The sequence below is a fragment of the Mesoplodon densirostris genome, chromosome 13 (genome assembly GCF_025265405.1).
Source record: "Mesoplodon densirostris isolate mMesDen1 chromosome 13, mMesDen1 primary haplotype, whole genome shotgun sequence".
Classification (NCBI taxonomy): domain Eukaryota; kingdom Metazoa; phylum Chordata; class Mammalia; order Artiodactyla; family Ziphiidae; genus Mesoplodon; species Mesoplodon densirostris.
The window spans coordinates 75,859,531-75,887,297 of NC_082673.1; the positions used below are offsets into that span (position 1 = coordinate 75,859,531).

Consider the following 27,767-nt stretch of genomic DNA (forward strand, 5'->3'; position numbering starts at 1 on the left):
TATATAAAAATACAGCACAGCCAACGGCCTGTAAATTTCCTTTGGCATTTCATTTGGTAGAGTTAAACAGAAAAACCTTTCTTAAAAAAAATTAGCTATCAACACAGTACATAAGTTAGGTTGTATATGTTGAAAGAACTTTTCCTTGAGTTTCCAAAATCCTTTTCTTACATGATAACCCACATAAAGCATGACTAGTGAGGTATATAGGGCAAAACACTGTTAGGCAGATGTACAATAAGGAAAAAGTGCATAAACAAAGAATTCTTCCCATTTTCATAGAAATATCAGGTTAAATCTGAGTTCTTCTTGATGTATCATTTTACTTTGGCAGAATTAAAATAAACCCATACAAATGTCTTTGTTCAAGTCCCAGCAGCAGTGATATGTCTCCTTTGGTGGCATTATCTGATGCCACAATACCGCACAGTCCCTAGAGGAACTAAGGTTTTATGTGTGTCTGCATCTGTAACTGCAAACATCAAACGTAAGATCATACATCAAGCACCATGTCATACTGTTGTCCCTTCTTCCGCCTGCCACATTTATTGATGAGAACCACATACAGTGTCAAAAGCATGACCCAATAGCATGCATACAGCAACGTTCCAACAATTAAAACTGTCTGTTTGGATTCTGAGAATGGCTTTTTAGATTCCTTATAAATGGTGAAAATCACACCACCCAGGAGGATTGTAAACCAAACTGATACTGGAATGAGTCCTATGAAATTAACAACAATGGTTTTCCTTCCAGATGTGCCCCACCCAGCTTTGTTTATCGTTGCAATTGCAAACATCTTGGCAGGAAGTAAACTTGACATGTATAACACTGAGTAGAGGGACATGAAGACCATGACGATATTTCCTCTAAGGCAGCTGGCAAAAGATGATTTTATGAGACCCACTAACTGGACAGTTAACAAGAAGAGGAGGATGTTCCAAATTTTACCCCTGTAGAAAAGCTGGATTACTGTGGCAATGAGAAAGAAAGGGAAGAACCCAGTGATGACTGCTTCATAGGTCATCCACAAGTGATGTTTATGAAACCACATAGCATTGTACAGCCACTCTCGGAAGTAGGACTTGCTCCAACGGGTCTGCTGGTTTAACCATCTGAGATATTCTATAGGTGTTTCAGTAAGGCACTTGGATCGAGCTGTGTATTTTGTTGCATAGCCCAGACTCAGCACTCTGTTCGTTAGATGCCTGTCATCTCCAAAACTACATTGGCTGCCCATAAATTCTTGATTGTACCAGTCTTCCACAAATTCATGCAATAAGGAGTTTCTGTACATTCCCAGAGGTCCACTAATGCACTGGACACATCCAAAATAAGACTGACAAGCCCTTTCTATGTTAAAAGCCATCCAGTATCTCACACTGCTGAGGAAAGAGATCCAGGAATCATACTTGTTTAAAATCTACAAGAAAAATAAAAGTAAAAATAATTAAATAAAGGTAAACCCCAGCTAAAAATTCCAACAAAATCTGCAGCATTGTGAGGTTACTACCTAGAGTAATGTTTGTTTTTTTATCCTTCTATTTAGTCTCTTTCCCTTTTTTAACACAATTTTACATTATTTTCTTTGATTCTATATACTATATTAATTTGGCAAGTTGGGTGTGTGTGTTGGGACTTCTTGACAATAATTTTTTTCTAATCCATCACTCTCTGTACTCTTTTGTTATGTGTTTTGTTTCTTTTTCTTGTTATGTTATAAAATTGAGATTTTTTTAGGCTTTGGTTCTCAGCCCTTAAATTATTCTCCCACTGGCAGTCCAGTGGTTAAAGATTTCGCCTTCCAATGTGGGGGTGGGGGGTGGGGTCCATCCCTGGCTGGGGAGCTGGGATCCCACCCACATGCCTCATGGCCAAAAAACCAAAGACATAAAACAGAATCAATATTGCAGCAAATTCAATAAAGACTTTAAAAATATGGTCCGCATCAAAAAATCTTAAAAAAAATTATTCTCCCACTTTCTTACTATCTAATATTTGAAAGTTTTTAAGTCCTATTCTCTTCTCTTTTCAACTCATCCAACTCTATTATTCTCCTTCCAGTTTTAGCAATGCCAGTGATAAAAGGGTTTGCTCTGGCTTCACCCCAAAACTGGAATCCTGAAATAATGCTCTACAAAAAGGCTATTAAAATTATTAGTTTTGGGAGGCAATATTTCTTAATTCTCTCCTCTGTCTCAATTTTGTTCAGTTTTCATCTGGATTTTACATTCTTCCTTTTTATCTCCAGGGTATTTCTTTGTCCATCTAGTGTACTTTCTTTGACTTCACTATTACCATGCATATAAGTATGGGTTATACAACAACACAATACCTACATTTAAAGTCAAAATTCCATGTGCTTCTCACATCTTTTGCTAAAATCTAGTGCACTTTTGCAAAGGGCTCACTTTAATCTTCATATATTTTCACATATTTGTTTTCCCATTCCATACATTTCAAATCACCTTCATTAATATTTGTTTCACTTATTGTTTCTCCATTGATAACAAATAATGGGAAATAAATAATAATTGGAAAACTCACTTAATTGTTCCTTTGACTTTCTCTCTAGTGTAAATTTGAGTTGCTGTTTCTCTTTTTTTTTCCTTTGTATTCCAATTTGGATTTTTGAACAACCATATATTGCTCAGCTTTTAAATACATAGTTATATGACATAGACTCCATTTCCTGCCATACCTCCATTTTTTAACCCTTGTACTAAATGAGTTCCAACATCATTTTACCAGAACATTAAGTTGTGGCTCAAGAAGATATAGCAGAAATTATTACACATTTACATTTTATATAACTTATCAGCCACTACATACTTGTGTTATAACCCAGGATTAAGCAAAGAAATCATAAATTACTTCAATTTAGACAGCAGAAGAGGTATAAAGTGGGTCCAGGGCACATTCTAGTATGTCTCTGGCACCAGAAACAATACCTGGCACAGATTTGGGTGTATAATAAATGTATGTTCAAAGAATCAATGAGTGAGGGTGCTACTAAAAGTGACTCATGCAAAAAGTGAACTCATGTACCTGGACATCTCCCCCGACACCTCCAACCATGGGATCTTCTTCTAAAACTTTTACCATCTCCACAGATGAGGCAGGGTCAAGCATGGTGTCTGAATCACAAACCTGCAAAGAAGAAAGTAAGAAATAAGTTAAAGAAAAGAAGATGATGAATATACTCCATGTAGTCAAAAGTGGGCATATATATTATGCCTTCAGCCTATTGTCACAAGACCTCAATAAGTAACAAAGAACCTGAAAACTCAGTATTTAAGTTAATGACATTGCTGGATAGAACAGCTAAAGTGATGACCTAGGCATGTCATGTAGGGTGACAGCTTTGCCTGGTTTGCCATGGATGTACACAATTTTGGCAATGAAAGTCTCATGTCCCAGGTAACATCCTAGATTTCCAGGACTTGGAAAACATCTTGGGTTGGTCACCATAGATAGCTCTTTTTTTAAAAAAAATTGCCTTAAATAAGGCTTTCAGATATCTTATCCCTCAGGTCTGAATGATGATAGGAAACTCCTATGACAGTATTGAAAAAAAGGCATGTTTAACAGTGATTATTTTTCTCTATTTTAATATGGTGATTAAGACAGGAAAGCAGTTCTACTAAGGCTGGTTGTATAATTAATTCTGAAGCAAGATGTCTATTTGACCTGGGCTTAGCAGATGACCTTCCATTAGAAAGGAAACTAGCTTGATGGTCAGACCACCTTTTTATTTTAGAGTATTAAGTATTTGTCTAGCTCTTTATATACAAAAGTAGATGTTAAATTATCTTAAGTTTTTCTAGAAGTGCTAATTATTATTCTTAAAAACAAACTTTATACAGGACAAAAAAACAATTTTGAAACCAAACCAACTACAACTTCAAGAAAATTATTAGGATTTGTCTATACCCATTAGCTTCTCCCAGAAATTTCTACTGGAGGCCAAAGGTACAGGGTTATAAATAGTACTTTTCTTCCCAAGCTGATTTATGAACTTATTGAATGAAACAGAAAGATAAAGGAGAGGAAAAACCGAAATATTACATGTATACTCATAAAGCTGATATGGAAAATAGGGCTTATATCAATGGAGTAGCAGACTTTGTAACTATGTTCCCCAGAATTAGACTGATGTACCAATTCCAAATAGCATCTAAGTGGGACTAGTCTCCTCCTGAAGACAGTTAATGCCCCTTCGAAAGGTATGGCAGATGCCTCCTACTTTATGGCAGCTCACTTCTAGAAGAAAGGGGAAAGAAGGAGCTAGGCTACCCCTTACTCCTCCCATACTCACTAATCAGATTAAGTCACTTCTCTTAGGGAGAAATTAGGTACGTTACACCTGTGGATGGAGCTTCTTCCATAGGATCAAAGAAAATCAAAAGTAGGAAAAGAGCTGTCACCTCTCTATTCCTGGTTGATATTAATAAAATAGTATCCTTTTCTGGAAAATGCAGCCAGGCCCAAGTAGACATAAAGTGATGAAAATTGACATGTAATGAACCAGTTTCACATTCCCATCTAAGCAATAAATGACATGATTGGCAGAGACGGGAGTGTTATCTGCAATTTCACTGTTTTTCTATGTAGTCTGGCTACATTTATGAATTTAATCAAGATTTAGTCTCTTTCCTTATATCAAAAGCAAGTATTTGTGCAGTTCTCAGATCTGCTTCATAAAAATAGTACGGATTTGATATACCAGTTTTGAATGAAAAAATATGAGTCCTTCACATACATAGCTAGGAAGTCTCAACATTTAAAAAAATGCCTATCTTAATTTTATTAATAGATTTTTTTGTGAAAAAACATAATATATATTAATAAGGAATGTTGGTGAAAAGAGCAATTTAAATGCATTATTGTAACATGACTTAAGGAGTATATAGGGTATCCAATTATAAAAAGTTAAATCATCACCTCTCTGGACTCAACTAATTATAGCAATTTTAAAGTTAATTTCTGGATTTTGTATATTACTTTACCTATTTAGAAACAGGCATTTTCTAAATAACCTACTGCCCTTTTTTTGGGGGGGGGGCATTCTATTTTGGTCTGCATGGTCTTACTTATTTTAGAGGAAAAAAAATAGACAGCAGCTAGGCTGTCTATTCCATTAAAAAAATAGGATTTTTCTAATACTTCAGTTTATACTCAAGGGTCCCAAGCCTCAGAAACCTAAGCAAATTCTTCCAATAGTGATGTTTTGCCTCTCTCTTGCCTTGTCTGTCACTGTTTTGTATATGGCTATAAGCCTAGCAGGCCAGTAACTAGGGTAGTAGAAAGTGAAGGCATAATTTCAAATCCACCTTTCAACCTCTCAGCATCCAGAGTTTATGGCCACACCCACCTCTATTGACTCAAGCTGGGAAAGGTAAAACCAGAAAAAGCTAAAATAAGACTAAAAACAACAGGAAGGGGGCAACCTAGAATTAATGTTCAAATAACTCCGCCTGCTTGTAAGATAAGCAAGCCAAGGGAACTGCCTCTCTGAAATGACTAAACTTGAACCAAACTTCTGAGGTTCTGCATATTTAAATTGGTCCTGCCCCTCCCAGTTTCCAAAGCAAAGTGCCAGAAGTTCTCTGAGAGAGATTGTTCACATGGTGAGTTTAACTGTCAGAGGGGAAAGCTCTCAGAAATCTCCTGGGAAGGGTTTGTTATAGTGGGATCAAAGAGTTTTCTAAAGAAGTTCAATTTCTGGATGTTCTTTGGTGATAGAATGCCAACTAGAAAACCACCGACTATGACAGTCTGTGAAAGCATGTATGTTCATGGATATAACAGTATTAATTTGTTTGTGTGTGAAGGGTATAACTCTAGTCCTTCTTAAAATCAGTCTAGGGCTTCCCTGGTGGCGCAGTGGTTGAGAATCTGCCTGCCAATGCAGGGGACACGGGTTCGAGCCCTGGTCTGGGAAGATCCCACATGCCATGGAGCAACTAAGCCCGTGAGCCACAATTACTGAGCCTGCGCGTCTGGAGCCTGTGCTCCACAACAAGAGAGGCCGCGATGGTGAGAGGCCCGCGCACCATGATGAAGAGTGGACCCCGCTTGCCACAACTAGAGAAAGCCCTCCCACAGAACCGAAGACCCAACACAGCCATAAATAAATAAAATTAAAAAAAAAATACACTAGAACTCAAATTGAAAGCAAATCACATTATAAAAAAAAAAATCAGTCTAGTAGAAACAGGATTTCTAGCTGTCTCCTCACCAATTAATGGGAAGTGTGCAATTTCATGAATGTTGGCTGTTTAGCTCTGGGCTAGAAACTGTGGGAGAAAAACACCAGTTCACAAGGAGCTTAACCTCACACTGGGAAAAACCACAGGACTGATTTGCACACAGGAAACAATTGGAAAACAAATCAAAATGTCTTTCTGTGCACGCTGAATGTATCACTGTAATTTGTTTAAACTACATGATCGCCAGTCAAAAGATTTCTCACTAGGAGATATGGAAATGAGGCAAAGTCACCAAATTTTGACTAACATGAGTAGAAAATGTCAAGACAAGAAGACGTTATTGGGAGGAAGCAGCCACCTCAGTCTTAACCACAGAATCATCAGCTAAATTGCTTAAGACCATGGCTCCTCCTCCTTCACTGTTCTAGCCAAGAGACAGTGCCACCGCCTTCTCCGTATGTAAAACAGGAGTTGGTAAACTAAGGTCTGCGGATGAGTCTGCCTTCCCACCAATTTCTGTATGGCCTGGGGGTTAAAAATAGCTTTTACTTTTTTAAATAGCTGAAAATAAATTGAAAAAGAATTTTTTGTGACACATGGAAATTATATGAAATTCAAATTTCAGTGGCCATAAATAAAGTTTTACTGGAACCCAGTCATGCACATTCAGTTTCATATTATCTATGGCTGCTTTCACACTAAAACAGCAAAGTTGAATAGCTGCAACACAGATCATATAGCCTGCAAAGCTTAATGGTTTCTATGAGGCATTTTACAAGCAAGAATGCCAACCCTGAGAGAATTTGTTGGGGGGCCGGGGGTGGGTCTCTTTCATAAAAAAACAAAGAATAAACTAAAAGGACAAGTTGAGATAAAGTACATTCTAAGTCCCAATTTAACTCTACTAGAGGTTTTTATGATTGCCTCTATCTTCTATTCTTATAATAGGCCAAGATTTGACTATTATAACAAATCAAGAGGCTGCAATGAAATCTTGAGTTCTGTACTTTATTACTTTTATGACCTTGAACAAACTGTTACCATCATCATGATACCAGAGTGACACACTGTATGTCAAAGTACTTGGTAAATTACAAAGGCTCACAGAAAAGTCATATATGCCATTAGTATAGGGTAATAATCTTTAATTGTTTATACTTGCTAAGTAAACCCACTAATTACCATGAACAGGGAACTCAGTAAAGAGAATCACTAAAAGGAACATGAGAATGGATTACATATCAAGAATATCTTATCACAATGAACGAGTTCAAATGTATCCAATACAACTATAGCAGTTAGATATATAAATTGCTATAAATGTGTGAAATAAGCTGTTAGACTGTAAGTCCATTCCAATTTATCTCACTGATCTTAAAGTTGATCTACCTCACAATAATTTAAATAAAATATCCTGTAGAAATATTGTTATTTATTCTACCATATGTTTTTCAACTTCTAAGACCCAAGTCTAAAATGCTGAGTATCCATATTTCACCTTTTTTTCAACATATTTCCTTTCAGATTGACTGGTGTGTTCTCCACCTCTGCCTGCCCCGAACCACTTCAAAGGGCACTGAGAGCTACACAGCAAGAGGAAAACTTAATTATTCTGGCTGCCTTCGATGAGGAAACAGGCTGAAGATAAATCAAGACTCATTCTGTTGCTACTGCCTTCATCCTTTGTCTGCTTGTAAACCTCAATCCTTTCTTAATCTTGACCCTTCATCTTAACCTGGACCCAGGGAGATGATTTATATCAACCATGTTTGAAATTTACCATTGGTCATGATCCCACTGCCCAGTTTCCCTTCCAAAACTTAACCACATAGTAAATGGAAAGTACCCCCTACCCCCTCTTTCCCCCAGGACATTCCTCCTAGTGAAAGAAGTCAGCCAGAATTTTAAAATTCACCAATAGTTATTTACTGGCAAACACAAGATGGTGTTAGCCCCCAGAACTCCTAACAGTACTATGCCAGAGTAAACACACTACTGAAAGGAAAAGAAAGCACTACGCAAAACCTTGGAATCAGACAGATCTGAGTCCCAATCCACAATTGACCAGTTATATTCCCTTGGACTAGCTTTGTAACCTTAAACTCCTTACCTCACCTTTTAAGTCTCCATCTCTCAGGTGAAAAATATGGATAAGCACATCCACCTCATAAGTTTGCTGTAATGGAGAATTAACTAGATAATGTATGTATAGCACTTATAAGGGCTAGCTCATAGTAAATGCTCAATAAAAGGAAGACATATATACTAAGAAGTGATAATCAAAACTAGAGGCACAAACTAAGAACACTAGTCCCATGAGGGAAGGGGTCCTTCTTATCTGTACTGTAAATAAACCATGACTTGTTCAGAGAGCAAAAACTAATGCCTTGTCCAATGCCCAACAAATTTAAATTAAACAAGCTGGATTATTGAGCAGGCAATATAAAAATCCTTAGATTGGGCTGTCTACTAGGGAAAAAGATTAGAGAGAAGTTTATGGTAGACTATGAGTGGCAAAAACAAAATCATAAAATGTAAGAATTTTAGGAATAAAAAGACCTTTTGAAATTAATCAGTGAAACCATTCCAGGAAAAAATAAATGCCCTCAAAGAAAAATACAGAAACTTTTTTGGGGGAGAGGGATGGGGGATAGGGAGAATGATTCTCTCATAGTAATTTTGTTTATAGTATAAGACCTCAAATCTAGCCAATAAAAAGCCTCTAAATCATAAAAACCTAAACAATTTGGCCCATATTTGTTGTTCTTTTTAAAAGGAATTGGGAAGATATATACCTTTCTTGTTAGAATGTGTTACCCAAATTGTTATAAAGTAACATTTGCCTCAGGCAACCTAGAATCTTTTTAAGACATTAAGGAGTCATTTGGTTATTCTCTTTTATTTTTCAGGAAGGCTTATACACGAGTAATAGTTGTAGGTGTAAAGCAAAGGTGACTAGCCAGCTGGAAAAATGAGAAACCAAATGTTGTCACCTCTAGGCTTAAGCCAGGAAACACCCTTATTCCAAATGGTTGGAATCCTCATTCTAAAGAAAGGAATCAGGAAATCACATAATGGTTGCCTTAAATCAGGGTTTACATTCAAGAACCCAACTTTGAGGGAAAGTGTAGATTAAAAATGAAAAGAAAATTCTAATGCTATACTCCCTTTTGTGTTGTTGTTTGTTGTTTTTGTTTGTTTGTTTGATCCCAATCTTGAAGAGCATAGATATGTTGCTAGAAAGAAACTAAGACAGTCCTAAGTTAGAGTCTTTAGCTGAAAGTGATCTCAGAAATCATCTCTTCTACCAGTTGAGGCCCATAGCAAGTAAACAGTTAAATCAAGAATTCAGATTTCCCCATTCTTATTTCAATGAGCTCAATTTCATCCTCTAAGATGAAGGATACAAAATCACATTAACATTCTCAACATGACCCTTCAGAAATTTTCAGAAAATAGGAACAAATCAAATGTTATACATATTCAATCCTCATCATGCACGGTGGTTATGTTCTACAAAGTTTCCATGAACAGTGAGTTAGCAAATACTAAAAAATTGCATCTAGCGGACATACAGAGTTAGGTTCCTCCAAGTCTCTGGTCACGGAATTTCTGTCTAGTGATCAATCCCTAACCTTGTAGTATTTGTGCTTACTTGTTTATTTGTGTCACCTTATTTAATATGTATTGTTGATTCATTAACATTGAACTCATGTCCAGCAGCACTGTAACTCATGCCTGAACAAAGTTCATCTAACAAACCTATTTTCTCCATAAGGCAATTACAACCTTCTTGTGTTACAATCACTAGACAACATTTCAACACTACACTTGGGGACCATTTTAAACAGCTACATTAGCAACCAAAAGCACAAAAATATGAAAAACATGATATTAAATAGACTAAGGAAGTTACTTGTTTACAGTATAAAAGGTAAAACAAAAAGGCAAAGCATAATCTTGTGTGACCTCAGCTGGGAACATGCACATCAGATGACTCACTTTTTTTTTGCCATTCTGCACATGTCTGCAAATGATCACAACATCACTGCAACTATTGATTTTTGAGTAATAAATACACTTTAGTCAGTAGGTTAACTTGTAAATACAGAATCCATGAATAATAAGGGTCAACTCTACTATTATGAATGATTTAGTCTTACTTTCCTCCTGCTCAAATAATCTTGGATAGCTATGGTACTGCCAGATTAAATTAATAATAAAATTGCTTCCTATAATCTTCCCTTTTAGAAAATGTTCATACTTATTGTATAACTTTTACCTGGGAAATTCTTAATACACACATCAGACGATACTGTTTTTTTCCTTTGTTATATAGGCTGGTGGCCACTTACGTGGAAATATCAATGTTCAGTGAAAAGAGATATGAATAAAGCAATTATCTAATCTAGATATCAAAAGACACTTTAAAAGTCTTCTGAAATTGTTAAGTAAAAAATACAAAAAAGTAAACATGATATAATCTCAAAATTGTTTTTAAAATAAGGAAAAATAGAAGAGTATATGTTGGAAAGTATTAAATTTGATAATCTATGTATGGGTCATGTATTCACTTCAGATGACTTTTTTAAATTGAAGTTTAGTTGATTTACTATGTTTCATGTGTACAGCAAAGTGATTCAGTTATACATACATACATATTTATTCTTTTTCAGGTTCTTTTCCATTATAAATTATTACAAGATATTGAATATAGTTCCCTACGCTATACAGTAGCTCTTTATTATCTATTTTATAGATAGTAGTGTGTATCCGTTAATCCCAAATTCCTAATTTATCTTTCCCCTCTCTGCTGCAGATTATTTTTATTTTGCTTATTGCACTTTTCTACATCTTTGAAAAAGTTTCTCCAGAAAATACTTTGATTCAAAATTAAGAAAATCTTCCTCATTCACCTCCTTATTTCTCATTCCCTGTATTTGATTTTCTCACTTTATTTTTCTTCTGCTGCTTTTCTATCTTCTCTATCTCTGGAAGCAGCCACTAGCATCATAGATGAATTTCCTACCATGCTGGCTTCGTCTTAAACTGAAGCTTCCCTCCATGTTCTATGCCAGCATTTATTATTTGAGAGGCTACAAGGCTGAAAGAGTAATTACTATAGAAGACTAGAGATGAGAGGGGAGAGATATAAGAGGTGGTGATCGATAAAGGCTTGTTCTGAAAGAGACGAGAGGGAGCCAGCTCAGAAGGCTCAGAAGTGCAAGTAGAAAGGTTAACCTTGAGATAGGAGGTGAGGTGGGTACCCTTGAAACTGTAAGCAGAAGAGAGTCAGACCTTGACAGCCTTCACAGCCTGTACTTTTGCTGTTCTCTTTTGTAGAGGCAAGATCATCTGTTTGTAGTTAAGCAGGGAGGAGTTTGGGTAAGGCCCTAGGAGAGTGATGAAGATCTGAAATAAGAGAGGAATAAGCAAGACATCTATTCAAGATCAAGTGAAAAGAGTGCTGACTAGTGCTGAGGATCCAGCTGCAACTGGAAACCAATCATTTTGGCCATCTCTCTGCACAGTTAAACAGTGTTCTCTAGCCAGGTTAGCAAGTATGAGCAGATGGTCAATTTCTTCCCCTAGCCCCCAGTCTCTCTTGTGTATTAGCACCTGAACTTTGCTTCCTTCCATCCCTAACCAACTTGAACTCCACATTCAATCACTTGTAATATTCAGGAGCCAATATCCTCAAACCCCTCCCTCTTTGTCTTTCTGTGGCTTCTGCTCTGTAACTCTTGGACCCTGGGTGAGTCAGAAGGAAGGATAAGAGTACTAAATTAGATTGAACTTTATGCAATTTCTGTTTTTATACGGCATAGACGAGGCATGGCAGGATAGTATTTACTAGTTTCAGAATGCCAAAAGATTTTTTACCCCTGTTTGAGTGCTCTGAATGAACTGGAAGTCTCAAGCGGATTTGGGGCCCAGTTAACAGCTGTTGCTAGGGTCAGTTTATCTGGAGGCTTCAGCCCGAAGGAAGGAAAGTTCTCAAGCCTGATTAGGGCACTAGCAAAAAGCCTACTCTAAAATTTCATATTTTGTATTAGTTTTTCCTCGACAGGCACAAGACAAGTTGTCAAGGATACAAACAAAATTCCAAACAAGATGTTGGGAGAAGGGGCTTTGCGAGAAGCAGGTTAAAAAAAAAAGAAGAAAAATGTCACAATAATGTCATGATTAGAAAGGACAAACGTAAACTGTTTTAACTAGAATTAAAGGCAAAACATCAAAACAGATGTTTTCTCATTTTAGGCCCAGAGCTTCATTCTTCAAATCCTCTGTAAGTTCCCTAGCCATTCCTTAACTTTAAAAGTTTCATTTTATCCTCTCATCTGGGCCTGAAGTCGCAATAGGTAAATATGTAAAAATGTCTTGATTTAACTAAAACAGCCTTATTTGTGAAAGTTCTAGAAATTAGGAGACACTTGGGGTTGAAACTCTAATCAACTCCCTAGGAGGGAGATTTATGCAGATGGTATGAACTGAAGAAATACCTCAAAATTCTTCAGATATTAGCTAAATTAACAACATGTTAATTAGCAATTGACATGTAGTATAGTTTTCAAGTAAGGACTAGATAATCATATAAGAAATAATACTTTAACAGCAAACACTTTAATAATATTAACAATGCCATTATCAACAACTTTTGCTAAGCCCCTTTGGATACATAATTTGAAATAATTTTCTCAAATCCCTTGTGAGATTGGTTCCTTCTAACCAGGTAACTGAGGTTTGGGAGGTGGTCTTGCTCAAGGTCAACCAGCTACAAATTGTTAATTAGAACCTCAGTCAATTGACATTGAAGCCAGTGGCCACTGCCATCCCATTACACAGAGAGACACACTGGGCATCTCTTTGTGTTGATAAATCCCCTAAAATATATGATGGGTCTTCCAAAAACAAGGATTTCACATTTAAGAAAAGAGGAAAAGTGTCCGGATGGATATTTGAAGCCAGAGATAGTTCTCCTTTCTCAATATCATCATGAATAAAATCTAACTAAAATATCTGCACAAAACTACAACTAGAAAACTCACAGGTACCCTATTAATGTTCTAAAGAAGAAACTTTCAGTGAGAACTAGAAGAGGAGAAACCGTAGAATTAGCAGTCAGGGAATTAATGAGAGACACAGCCTGTCTAATTTTCATGCAAGCAAACACCATCACAAATGCTTTCAAAGGTCAAGTTTGAAAGCAGGGAGTGAGGTAATGCTGTTTGGGGAGTGAAATAAACATGACTTAGATTTTGTTCTGGGAAGGTTGTTTTTTTGTTTTTGTTTTCCTTTTCCCTTTTTCTTTTCTTTTTCTATGTGTTTCAGTTTTGAATTCCTACACTTTTAAATCAAAATTGTTTTCATCACCCCCATTTTGCCTAGTCTCTGTGAAAAATATTTTATAGCTTTCCCTTGGTCCTGCAGATTTTCTCAAGTTCCTTCTGCTGGAGCAGACACTATTTTCTTACAACGCTGGAGATTTTAAGAGTGTGGAAAATGACGTTGGAATTGATTTGGCAGAACCAAGGGGGCAGAGAAGGTAAGGGAGGGGAAAAGAAGGAAGGAAGGGTCTCATGTTCAAAATAATCTTGATTTCCAACCAGTAACACTGCACAAATTAAGCATTTTCATAGATAGTTTTAACCGTTTTACAAGATTTTTTTTCTCTCTCTTTCAGAATGTGCTTTCAACAGTCATGCTGTTTTCAGATGAACTGAAAGAAGCACTGTGTCCAGAAGGGACAAGGATGGACTATAGCATATGACTGGAGAGATACAAAAGATGCTTTATTTAAATGTGTTCGTCCTGGCAGATGCGGAAACCTACCTGTACATAATCCACACTTCGTCCCAGTGCTCTGAAAGCCGTGTACATGACTTCTCTTTTTCCACCCCATTTTTGCATGATGCAAATACTCTTGTTGGACAAGACCAACTGGGTGACATGTTGTGAGCTTTCTTTATGTGACTCATCCGTCTCACCAGGACCCTTTACGTGAAAGTTGTTTTTCCAGATATAAGTGGCTGATTTATCCCTGCCCATGACTTCACTGAAGATGTCCATCATGTAAAGGTCATCTTCCGAGTTTCCATCTATGACCATGACAACTTTAATTCCAGGGTAGGTTAGCCTTTTCACAGATTGCAAACATTTCCGTAAGTAGTCTGGATCTTCTTGATACGCAGCAATGCAAAGAGCAACAGTTTTGTTCAACTTAATGGGGGTTTCTAGAGATTTTTTCATTTTTCGGTGCTCCAAAAAGGCAAACAGGCTTTGGATGATGAGGTGTGATGCTAAAAAGGCACCATATAGTCCAAAAGAGAAATAGTAATTATCTGTTTGGATAAATTGGTAGCCAACAATATAAGCAGCTGTGATTCCAAGGAGTAGAGAAACTCCAAAAAGTGTGGTTCCAATTATTCTCAGGATACATAGAAACCTCTCACAATGCATCTGTAAAATAATCACATGATATACTTGGTTAGCCACTCTTGTCCCATACTTGTTATATACATGGTATCACAGGGAGAGCATTGGACTAGAAGCATTCCAGGTGTTCTAACCTTGAGTTTCTCACTTAACTGGTTGTATGATTTTCTGCATCTCAGTTTGCTCATCTGCAAAACAAGGATAAGGATGCCCTTTCTGCATACCTCAGAGAACCCTTTCAAACATCAAATGAGATGATGATGCAGTGTACCATTGAAAACCATAATGCACATATGCATTATTTTTAGTACGTTAGATCATTTGTCTAAGGATGCACTCTATGTATGTGGTCATAGCTAAGCATAAAATCTAAATATTTTAGTGAGCAAGGCACTCTTTCTTCTTGTGCCATCGTGTTCCCTCACCCCAATACTGACCAGTGAAAAATCTACAGGTTTTGCTAAATTTCTTATGTGTAGTTTTTTTTTTAATAAATTTATTTATTTTATTTATTTATTTTTGGCTGTGTTGGGTCTTCGTTGCTGCGCACGGGCTTTCTCTAGTTGTGGGTCGCAGGCTCTAGAGCGCAGGCTCAGGAGTTGTGGCGCACGGGCTTAGCTGCTCCACGGCATGTGGGATCTTCTCCGACCAGGGCTCGAACCCGTGACTCCTGCATTGGCAGGCAGATTCTTAACCACTGCGCCACCAGGGAAGTCACTCTTATGTGTAGTTTTATCTCATCTCCAGTGGAAATCCCTCAGCTCACACCTTTCCCATGCAGCTAGCCAAGGTTGAATGTAAGGATACGTGGATTCTATCCTTCTAGGTCTTCCATCAACTAGCTGTGTGACTTTGAGCCGGTTGCTTTTCCTCTCTGGGCCTTAGTCTTTAAAAATCTGTTAAATGAGGGCATTTAGACTCAATTATTTCCCAAGTCTCTGTTGCCATTAAAATTTCTTTATGCATAGATATCCTACACAGACATTTATCAAAGCCCCTGAAATTCTGTATTACATTCCTTTGTTCAAATGGCTGTCTCCCTCATCCACCATTAATACCAGCTGGTTCAAACCTGGTGATCAGGAACTTTACTGGAATATAGTAAGAACACAATAAATTTTTGCAGAAATAAATCATACAGTTAGAGAAGAAATAGCATCATGCTTAATTTCAACAGGTAAATTTTCTTTTGTCTTAAGAGCTTTAACACATTAGACCTAAAAACACATTCCAGTTCTTAATAATATACAATTTTGTACACCTCCCTAGCGTTTGTGAATCTCCTGAAATATCTTGAACTAGACTACAGGAGGATCATATATTTCATATTTCTCAAAGCGTCTCCAATTATGAGCATAGAAGAGGTGCTTGGTAGACCTTTAAAATTTGTTTCTTTTTGGTTTCCTAGACCCAGTTCCAACATGTGGAGAAGAGGGGGTTTCCTACACGTGTCACAAACAATTCCGTGGACACCTGCTGGGTGCCTGACAATTAAATCAATGTTGATATCATATGCCTGACAGAATCAGATTCCACAGGTTAAGAGTTCAGTCCTACAAGACTGCCCCCCACAACACCCACACTTCAGATGCCAGTTGCAAGCCCAGGTTGTTACCTGTAACTACGATAAACTGGGTAAAAATCAGAGGTTCACAAGATCCCCTCCTGTGTTCAATTAATTTGTTAGAAGGAACTCACAGAACCAGGAAACCTGTTTACTCATTAGATTACTGGTTTATTATAAAAGGATGTAACTCAGGAACAGCCAGATGCACAGGGCAAGGTATGGGGAAAGGGCATGGAGTTCCAGGCACCACTCTCCCCAAATCTCCACATGTTCATTGATCCATAAGCTCTCTGAACCCTCTCCTTTGGGGTTTTTAGAGTCTCCATTACATAGGCATGATTGATTATATCATTGATCATTGGCAATTGAACTCAATCTCCGGCCTGTCTTCCCTCCTCAATGGTCTGGGCAGGGAAATGGAAGTTCCAACCCTCTAATCACATGTTTGGCTCTACTGGCAACCAACCTCAACCAGGTGCATTCCAAAAGTCACCTCATGAGCATAACGAAAGACATCTCTAAATTTGCAGGTAACCACAATTTAATCTTTTCCCTTAATTCAACTAGTTTTTGAAAGCTAAGTATATTTATTTTCAAAGTTACTTTGGGCTAAGCAATTACCTCTGCAAAATCTCTTATTGGATATGCTATTTATATTTTCCTATTCCACATTAAGACTTAAAATTGAATGTTGAGGGCTTCCCTGGTGGCGCAGTGGTTGAGAGTCTGCCTGCCGATGCAGGGGACACGGGTTCGTGCCCCAGTCCAGGAAGATCCCACATGCCGCGGAGTGGCTGGGCCCGTGAGCCATGGCCTCTGAGCCTGCGCATCTGGAGCCTGTGCTCCACAACGGGAGAGGTCACAACAGTGAGAGGCCCGTGTACCGAAAAAAAAAAAAAAATTGAATGTTGACATAAAACCTATTAACATCTTGGTTTACTAGCTGTGTGGCCATCACATCACTCAGCTCCAAGTGCCACCATTCACATTCTCGTCCCTGTGGCCATCACTGAGGTGGTCCTGAGTGGATATGCATTACACTTTAGGGTAACTTACTGTGACTGCTCACCAATTGTGTTTCCACTCCTTCTGAGCAGACTGCATGATGTGGCCATGGCATTCCAGCCTTTGTTAATCATTGACGTGCCACTTCCAATAGAACTTTTAAGGGGGAGAATGGGCCTCCTGCAATATCTCTTTTCCCTCCAACAGTCTTGATGTACATATCAACAGGTCCTAAGGGATTACAGAGCCCAGAGATAGAGGGAGCTTGGCCCTTGAACTGCCACATGGAAGGAAGCCAGCCACCAATGCCACCAATCAGGAATACCTGCCTTGGACTCTTATGTTAACAAGAAATAATTTTTGAGTTTGTGTTTGTTTGTGTGCCCATTACTCATTTTGGGTTTAGTTTCCCAAACTCATTACAATCTAAGTAATGCAGAGCAGGCTGGAGACCAGGGTTTGAGCTTGTGGATATTATTTTTCTTTGTGAAATGGAGATGATGGTACTTGTCAACAGCCCTTCACAGGGCTACAGTGAGGAGCAAAATCAAAGTGTTTGTGAAACTGTTTTTAAAAAATCAGAAACACAATACAAAGTATCAGCTAACATGGATGCTAAAAAAACAAAGCAAAACAAAAACCAAATGTGCGTTCCACTTTTAGCACTTATATAGGATTTCATAGAATGCAACAAGTACCCTGATAAAGGTAATCACGACACAGATGGAAAGTTCAAGCTGCTGGGCAATGGTGAAATGCTGAGTTTTCAGTGAAAGGCAAGAGAGCACAGCATCCCTTGTTAATTAAAACTGCTGACTGGATGCTGAAAACTCCAAAGTGTACATTAACTAATGCCTAAAAGTGCTGGGAGCACCAGACTAGGAACTTGTCTTTTCCAAGACATGAGTCATTCTCACAAGAGTGAAAAATTTCAAGGCAACTAAAACTCTCTGCCTGGGCGAAGCTTAAAAGTGTGTTCTGCTTGTGTTTCAAATCAGCATAGCCAGCAAAAGAACCGCCTGCTATTCTTTTCCATTATTCACATTTTCCTTGCTTTTATCAGCACGTGTGGACACAGAGAGTGTTTGCATAGCATCTGCTGGCCACTGCTGAAGTGGGAACACCCTCTTACATCATAGGAGTCTACAGAATATCCTTTTTCAGCCTGGGAAAAGTTGCTAGTAAACTGCAGCAATAGAACCTTTCTATTTCTGCGAGGTATCGCGTTGTTGCCTAGCATGACACATGTAGCATCTCAGTACAGGCCAAAGGGTTGTAGCATCTCAGTACAGGCCAAAGGGTTAAAGAGCCAGCTGCCTTGAGGGAATAGATTGATCTCAGGGACTGACGCACAGGATGTTTCTTTATAATTTCAGAGATATGGGCACCATATGTGTGAGACTTTCTGAGACAATCCCCAATTCAAATACTCTGTTTCATAAGCAAACCCTCCTTCTCAGACATATGGTTTATTGCTAAATTGGAAAATATGGTTAGTTTCACCCTAGATCATTTGCTGATAGAAGTCGTAGAAATGTACCTCCCATAAAGAGTGAAAATATAAAACTTGGATTTTTTTTTGCCCAGGATCAGACTTTAGTCTATTAATTGATTTTTAAGTTGCTCTTGGGCTTGATACCAATTATTCACCAAGGACTAGTCTTCACGGAATTCTAGGCCAAACCAAGTGTTAAAGAGTAGCTTGGCACACCTCAATGTAAACTCCAAAAAATCAACAGATTTTATATATATTTTTTCACTAATGTGCCCCAAGGACATAGAACATTGCCTGGGTTATGGTTGGTATTCAGGAAATATTTGCTGAATGATAGATGTGACTTGATTCCTAAATATCATCATTGGCATCATTGTTATGTCAGCTAACTGTTTTTCATCATTTACTAGACAACAGGCATTGAAGCAAGTTTTGTTTACTTGAATAGCAAAATGCTATTTAATTTTAATAACTTTAGGTGATAAATAGACTGTTAATCTCATGTTACAAACCACATATGCATATGACGAGGCAACCAAGACTGAGTATTTAGATAACTTACCCCAAATCACACAACCAGGAGTAGGGTTCACATGGTGGCATAATGCCGGGTGACTAGACTGTCTTCAGTGAATAAATATTGGCTGAACAGATTTGAATCTTCATGACAAAATAGGCAACATCCTTTTGTTTCTGATTAATAAACACGTTGTGTAAGGAAAGATTAGAAAAGAACATTGAAAACTGTTTTCCTGCTGTAATGGAAAAATAGATATCATGTACTCAGGTACAGATACAACACCAGCCAATACTCAGAGAAGATTGCTGGGGTCCTATACCTTCCTATGTGCGTGAAGTCCAAAGGGACCTGGAATGATGTTGTCCGAAAGGGAGCCGGATGGTGGTTCCACCTACGTGGCAGCAGTGCTGCTCTGAATGCCAACAGTCCAAATCCTGTTTAACCATAAGAGAGGCGCTTCGCTTTCCCTTGGTTCCACCTGTAGAGCAGATATAAGCCTTGCTGTTTGCTCGTATACCCCAAGTGGGACTCTGTAGGTCATTGGGCATCAGAGCCTCTTCCTCCCCTTGACCTTCCTTGTATTAACCAGACAGCAAATGGCGGATGAGAGAGAATACCAGCTGCTCTCACTGCCCTAGTGCAGTGGTGAGAACTGAGTTCTCCCAGCTTTCATTAAGGGGGCCTTCCATTTTGGATCAGGGAGAAGCCAAAGTGAATTCAAATGAGTCAAGTCAGCATCTAGGAAAGGCTGCAGACATTAGGCCAAGTGATACCTCTTCTGAGAGGCCCTAGCTTACCACTCCTTCCAAAGTATCTCCTCCAGTAAATCAACTATACTCCAAAAAATATTTTTTAATAAAAGGAAACATTAAAAAAAAATAGACTCTTCCACCCTGCTCTCTCTTCACTCCCTGTCACTCTCTCCTCTGACCCTGTTTGATTTTCTAAGTTACGCTAAGAACACTCTTTGGCCATAGGGACTTGCGTATCTCAATTAACTGTGTATTCCTATATCATAAAACAAGGTGTGGCACATAGTAGGTACTCAATAAACACATTTTAAATAAGTGAATAAATCATGTGGACTCACGTTGTCGATGCAGACTGACAGAGCACAGGGCCCTTCTCTATCTTTGCTGCAGGGGCAATGAATATGCTGAGCCCTTAAGGGTATCCTTCATCCAGCAGGATTTTTCTTTCTTTTAAAACCAGTTCTATGATTTCTTGCCCAGCTATTTAAAGGTCATGATTGTAGAGCGTACCAGACAGTCTCTACAAGACCTTTGGATAACAAACTTTAAAAAGGCAAATGGTCCCTAACAGCATTTCCTGAAATTAAAAGTTGTAATCTGAGCAATCTTATGAGTTCAGGTGTCAAGTTTGAAGCATGAGAGATAATGAGATAATCTTTTTTTCCATTTAAACTCTAGTTGTCTTACAATATTTATTGTCCATTAATCTACACTCTGCTTTGTGTTTAGTGCTAATGCCTTGTGAGTGTGTGTGTGTGTTTGTGTGTACACACCCACATATATTGGCCTCTGGAACCAGACAGAGTTGGAATAGACTCCTGACTATCTTTTAATGGTTTCTTTTAAAGTTGGGGTAACCTCGAACAAGCTACATAATACTTGTCATCTTCAGTTTCTTCATTTATAAAATGGAACTAGCCATATGGACTTCACCTAATTATGAGATTAAAAGATGGAGCTCATTTAAATACCTAAAAAGAAATCAACAGAGCTCAGTGATGTCGGCTCTCTGTGGGTTAATACCCTGGCAGTAACTATCTAATCAGCCTGATTCTCCTTCTCTTTAAGTTGTTGTTTGTTAGTTAACAAGAGATAACTCTGGCATAATGGAAAGAATAACAGGGCAGGGAGGAAATGGATTCAAGGACAATCTCCACCTCATATTAGCTGTCCGATTTTAGACAAACCACTTGAAGGGTCTATGAATGAGCCATGTGTCCTTGGACAATTAATATCTCTGAACATCAAATATTTTGGGGTATAATTCACTTTGTTCATTTTAATGATTTTAACCAGGGCTGAGTGTCTAGAAGAAGGATGGATGTAAGCTGCACTGTGGGCAGTCTCCTCATCATAGTCACCTGAACAAGGGTGAATACAAAGAGCAAATTGATATTGGTATCTACTCTCTGAGCCTCATTTCCTCATCTGCAAAATGGGAATGATACCTTTTGCAGGCTTACTGTAACCAGGTAAGGAATACATATATTTATTGCAGCTTTAATGGGATATTAATGGCTTCAATATCTCAACATAAAGGAACAGTTACTCTCGCACAAGTACTTTCTATTTCTGCAAGGTATCTCGTTGTTGTCTAGTATCACAGTACAAAGGAATAAAAGGCACATTTAGAGTAAATTTTACTGAGGGAATAGATTGATCTCAGGGACTGACACATAAAATCTAATAAAGATAAGATCGGGCTTCCCTGGTGGCGCAGTGGTTGAGAGTCCACCTGCCGATGCAGGGGACACGGGTTCGTGGCCCGGTCCAGGAAGATCCCACATGCCACGGAGCGGCTGGGCCCATGAGCCATGGCTGCTGAGCCTGCGCGTCTGGAGCCTGTGCTCCGCAACGGGAGAGGCCACAGCGGTGAAAGGCCCGCATACCGGAAAAAAAAAAAAAAAAAAAAGATAAGATCAATGTCCTTTTACTTGTAGCCAATATTTAAACAGACAAAACACAAAGGACAACAGGAGATATTTTTTAAAATGTTTGGTTAGTGAATGCGTGGCTCAAGATCACATCTAATATAAATAAATAGCAGAAATGGTTTTAGAACACAGGTTTTCTTTACTCTTAAACTGGTGTCGTGTGGGAGGAGGGGGAAATAGTCCTCAAGTCATGTAGAATGATTAGAATTAGGAATATTAACTTAGGCAGGTGACACTAGCAAGGCATATGGAAATGTACTTCTTTGTAACAAGACGTATTCTGCTTGTGGTCATTTGCCTGCTAACGGTGGCTTAGAAAGCATGGTGAGCAAAAGATTAAAAAGCAGTGGTTCCCAAATGTTGATGTACATCCAAATCACAAGGGAATCTGTACATGTTACTGATGTGTGGCTCCTGAAACATTCTGAGTTAATTGGCAGGGGATGCTACAAGGGCATCAGGAGTTTTTAAATCTCCTTAAGTAATTCTAATTGCAACAAAGTTTGGCAATCACTGGGTTAAAGTCTATGAAAACTTTCATGATCTCATTTGCATTGTTATACATCCCTCAGGTGTATTGCCTCTGCTACCATCCTCAACTAGAAATCCTAAGAGAAGTACCCAGATGAAGTATCCCAGCAGCCTACATGTTAGAGCACATGACCCTCCCCTTCTCCCTTTCTGACCTCCTCTCCCTCCCTGGCTTTGAAGCTGGCCTTTGTGTTTCCAGTCCCACTGCACTTACTCTAGCAGAGACCTGGACCAGAGCTCACAGGGTTAAGCAATACACCTTTCAAAGACCTTGTCACCTGAGCTGTCTCTGGATCCAGAACTTTAGGTTCAGATTTCTCTTCACTTGCACCAGCTGTATTGATCAATGACTTCCTAAAATGCCCACTCTCCCAAGTGCCCTATTGGCTTCTGAATTTTGCCATCCTAAACTTCATCCTAAAGTTCACTGTGGCAAAGGGGGAAATTACAGGAAGACTTGGCATGGAATCCTAGCTCTGCGTGTTCCTCCATCAGCTCATGGGCCCTGTCTCTATAGGGCCCTCATTCCCTATGTAGACATACATACCACAGTGCCAAGTCTCTACATGGAACCTTCCCTGATCTCTCTCAATCAGATGTGTTTTCTCCTCAGGTTGAACCCCCGTAAAACTTGACTAACCCAGCTGCAGCATAGTCCAGCTCAAGGGTGTTATATTCAAGAATTCCTGAATTAAATTTCATCCACTCTCCTTACTAACACTGTGACTTTCAGTGGGTTGCTTTACCTTTCTGAGGCAAGGTTCCTTTTATTCATAAAGTTTTCTTCGGTGGGCAGGAGGGATACTAGATATAATGTATGAAATTATCTACTTCAATGCCTGATATGTATTAGACATGGGATAAATAGTAGCTATTATTTTACTTCTTTATGGGCCAGATTGCATTTTGCCTTATACTATGGTTATTTTATTTATTTATTTTTATTTATTTATTTTTTTTTTTTGGAGTACGCGGGCCTCTCACTGTTGTGGCCTCTCCCGTTGCGGAGCACAGGCTCCAGACACGCAGGCTCAGCGGCCATGGCTCATGGGCCCAGCCGCTCCGCGGCATGTGGGATCTTCCCAGACCGGGGCACAAACCCGTGTCCCCTGTATCGGCAGGCGGACTCTCAACCACTGTGCCACCAGGGAAGCCCTATACTATGGTTATTTAAAAACTTCTTTCAGGGACTTCCCTGGTGGCACAGTGATTAAGAATCTGCCTGCCAATGCAGGGGACATGGGTTCAAGCCCTGGTCCGGGAAGATCCCACATGCCACAGAGCAACTAAGCCCGTGCACCACAACTCCTGAGCCTGCGCTCTAGAGCCCGCAAGCCACAACTACTGAAGCCCGCGCGCCTAGAGCCCATGCTCCACAACAAGAGAAGCCACCGCAATGAGAAGCCCGCACACCACAACGAAGAGTAGCCCCCGCTCACCGCAACTAGAGAAAGCCCACGTGCATCAACAAAGACCCAACACAGCCAAAAGTAAATTAAAAAAAAACCCTAAACTTCCTTGAGTATGCTTTTTCTATGATGAATTCGATTTAGATATGCACTACATCTTGTTCATTTTAAATAAACTGCAGTACAGATTATGCTTTTAAGAGACATTCATTTCTAAATATTTTATTATATAAATTGAAAAATACTTCAGTTTGACCTTGTATTTATTTTGACTCATATATCAGTGACATTTTCTTAGATTGTACTCCGCATGTTATAGCTAACATTAAGTTATAGGTAATATTCAAAATATTATTGAATTTAAGGTATATGCAGTGGGGTGATACTAAGTCTATGCAGGTTGCTGCTACAGAGGAAAGGATTAAAACCAAATTGGGGTGATGGAAATGATTTTCCTGCAGGGAGCTGTCCCCCCATTCAGCTGTCCTAGCACTGCCACTGGTTCTGTCCTTACAGCCTCTTAATGGAACACAGCTTGGGTATGCATGGATAAAAAGAGAACCTAGAAAGGGACAATGGGGTTCATGCTCTATTCTGAAATGACATTAACTCATAGCTCCCACATCGTATAAAACTCAAGAAGTTAATAATGTAACATGCTACTTGTTCTTAGATTAAAAATACAACTGTGTAATATAGCTTTGCTAAAGGGGATCTCCCCATTAATCCATAGATAAGGCCTTTCCTCACAGTGTCAATGATAGAAAATAAATGAATCAGTGACAGGCATGAATTTAACAATTCAAGAAATATTTCTTCAAAAAAAACTTAGCTGATAAGGAAACCATGGGCAAAACAATATTTATGAAATTCAACATTGTGGGACTATTCTGCAGACTTAACATTAATGATTAGTTTCAATGTGACTTACTTTCTAGTAAGTCTGTTACTCAATTGTTGCACAATTCTTGTTTTCCAGGAAGGTAGCTGACTAAACGTTTTGTGGAGAGTGACATTCAAATTTGATGCTAGTCACTGATTTAAGACCTTGAATTCTTATAAACACCATAGCTTTCTCTGATAAGAAAGGATTCAGTTCTAGGTACAATACAAGTAATTCCGGTAATTTACATGTCAACACTTCTACAATAAGCTTTTCTGTTCCCCCAACTCAGATGTTATATAAATAAGAGAAAGAAAACAGGAGAAATGATATCCTCATTATAATGCTCTCATCCAGAAATGTCTCAGAATTTTGAATTATTAGCCCCAATATTGCTTAATGCATACACAACATAATATACATACTAAAATGTGTACTTCAAAGAGTTAAACTTTATTGAAAATTTAAAAGAATAGCCAAAATATTAGGAAAACCTTTGGTGGGATATGATAAGTATTAAAAAAACAAAACAAAACAAAACAGTATTTCAGCTGCCTGAGTAATCTTATTTAGCTTCTAGAATAATGCAGTGAAAACTAATGTAATGAATGATTCAATTTGCACAAATTGGAATGAAAGGAAAAAGAAAAGTTTAGAAGTTAAGAGTTCTTTTCAAACCTATTCTGTCACATTTTCAACTGTATCTACAAATAGTTTGATGGGCATAACTATTTGTTCTACCCAATTCTATATAAATACACATTTTAATTTTTAGCCTTTCATCATTGGCATGTTTGAATGTGTGCTGACCTTTACAATGTTTTGTTAAAATGACCTTTTCAAAAAATCACAATCCTGTTTTAAACCTTCAAAGGTACATTATCCTATGCCTTCACTGCAATAAGAAATCTGCCGGAAAAAAAGCCTTGAAATCTACAATGGGCAGTGAAGTTGTTCTCCTTATCTGTCGCTTCCCTTTTGCAGCAATGTTCAACTACCGACTTTCTTGGCTTTACTCTAAGGCTGAGCTGAAAGTCTATATATACTCAGGCCTCAAGTTGGGGAAGCCCTCGGTCGCCAATCAGGACTTCCCGACCTATTGCGTCACACCTCCCCCCTAGGTGTGACGTCAAAGGCAATCCCAGGCCAGCCACGTGGGTTGGAGTAGTGTAACCTTTCTGGGCAGCTGTTCGGGAGACACCCGGCAGCAATGGCCCCCAAGGGTGTGGAACCGGGCAGGGAGGAGCCAGCAGAGCTCCTACACCCACCTCCTGGGAGCAGGGCTGCAGCAGCTCACTCCACCCAGAGGCGCGTGGGGTTGGTGACTCCCAAGTACTTAGCGCGGGCGTCTGGGGGATGGAGGGAGCGGCCGCGGGAAGCTGGCACCTAAGGCTGTGTAATAGGACCCAGGTCTTGAAAACCCTCCTCCCCAGGCACCGCCTCTCAGCTCCCAGCCTCTCTTTCCAGCCTTAATTATCCCTTCAGAGCCACTTCCCCTCGGCTGCGTATCCTTAGCCCGAGGAAAAGCCTCTAGCCGCCCAGTCCTCGCTCTCACACAGACCCTCCTTTCAGACCCGCCCTCCGGTTCACAGGGACCCATTTTGTAGCCCTCGCTCGCGCTGGGCGGGAACCGGCGTGACGAATTCCGCCCAAGGTGTTGATTATCCATCCCAACCTAGCCCCTGGCTCACCTCCCACCTTCACCCCGGCTCCCACAGCCCACCCCCCACCCGGGGCTGGGCGCTCGGGAAGGCACCCCCAAATCCCCACCCGACTGTGCCCCGCGCTGCAGCTGCGGAAAGAGGCGCCAGCGTGCTCGTTGCCACGTCGGAATTGGCTCCCGGGACGCTGCAGCTGCCTGCGCGCAGCACGCGGTCCCCGCGCACGCCCTGCCCTCGCGGCCCGGCGGGCAGCCCTGCAGCCGAGAGGAGGGATGCGCGCCCTCCTCCCGCTCGGGTCTCCGAGTGCCACTGCTTGGGTCACGGACCCCAGACCGTAGTATGGCTTCTGGAGCCGGGCTGAGCCCGGACAGACCCACGGTGACACTTTAATGGGGTGCAGGGAGTGCAAAGGAGGGGAGGCCAGGAGAAGACGGGGAGTGGCCGAACGAGGTCGGTAGCTTGCGAGGAGGTGGCGAAGGACCGACCCTCCTTCTCCGGGGCCAGAGCTGGGACCCAGGATCGCTTTAACCCTTTGCATTCCAAGTAAGAAACAGGCTTCCCACTCGGAAAACGCTCTAGGCTGTCCAGGGCTTTCCTTCCCACAGAGAGTGTGTGGGAAAAAAAAAAAGAAGAGAAGTGATGGGAATAAGGGGGAAGGGGGAGGCTGCGCGGAATGCATTTTCCATACACAGTGGAAATTCTTGTTTCCTAACTCGTGAGCCCCTGTGCAGCTCGGGAAGATGAGGAATGGAAAAGTACATCCCGGGACTTGTAGCCTTTCCCAGGCAAAGAGGTTACCTGTGTTCCAGAAAGGCAGCGGATTTCTGGCGAGCGCCGCAGGGATGGAAGAAGACAGAGGAAATGTTGCTAAGCCTGACAGTGATCTGAAATATCCCCTGATTTGCAGTCTGTTGGAAATTTTCAGACCTCAAACTTTTCTGTAGAAAACTGACTTAAATTTGTTTTTAACTCTTAACGTGGATAATGTCTTCCCTCTCCCTGGCCTATTCGAGGACCCTCAGCGTTCACCAAATCGCGCCAGTGTAACGTACCTTGTTCAGCTCTTGGTCATAAAGTTGTCCTCAGACTGTCTGTGTGGTCCCGGAGGGTCGGTGGCGGGCAGTTTCCAAAACTGAGGTAATAGGAGATCAGATGAATTTGAGACGACCGGCCAAAAAAAATAAAAAATTTAAAAACAACATTTAAAAAGGATGGGGGAGTCTTAAATGCTTAGGTCTCCCTCACTTTAAAAAAATCACTAGTATTTTTTAATATTTCCGTTGCACTTCAATCTTCTAACTCTTAAAGAAAATGTTATCTGTGCTTTGAAAATAAATTAACTTTATTTTATTTTATGCTCTA

At 39.7% G+C, this 27,767-nt stretch overlaps 1 protein-coding gene across 1 annotated transcript; it reads right to left on the minus strand.

Annotated features, from left to right (window-relative positions):
• On the minus strand, nt 1–27,767 carry HAS2 (hyaluronan synthase 2). Its single transcript, XM_060115786.1, has 4 exons — nt 27,458–27,767; nt 14,046–14,672; nt 3,049–3,150; nt 1–1,423 (listed from the first exon to the last, which is right to left on the minus strand). The coding sequence occupies exons 2-4, from the start codon at nt 14,670–14,672 to the stop codon at nt 494–496; spliced, it is 1,659 nt and encodes a 552-aa protein (XP_059971769.1). The 5' UTR covers nt 27,458–27,767; the 3' UTR covers nt 1–493.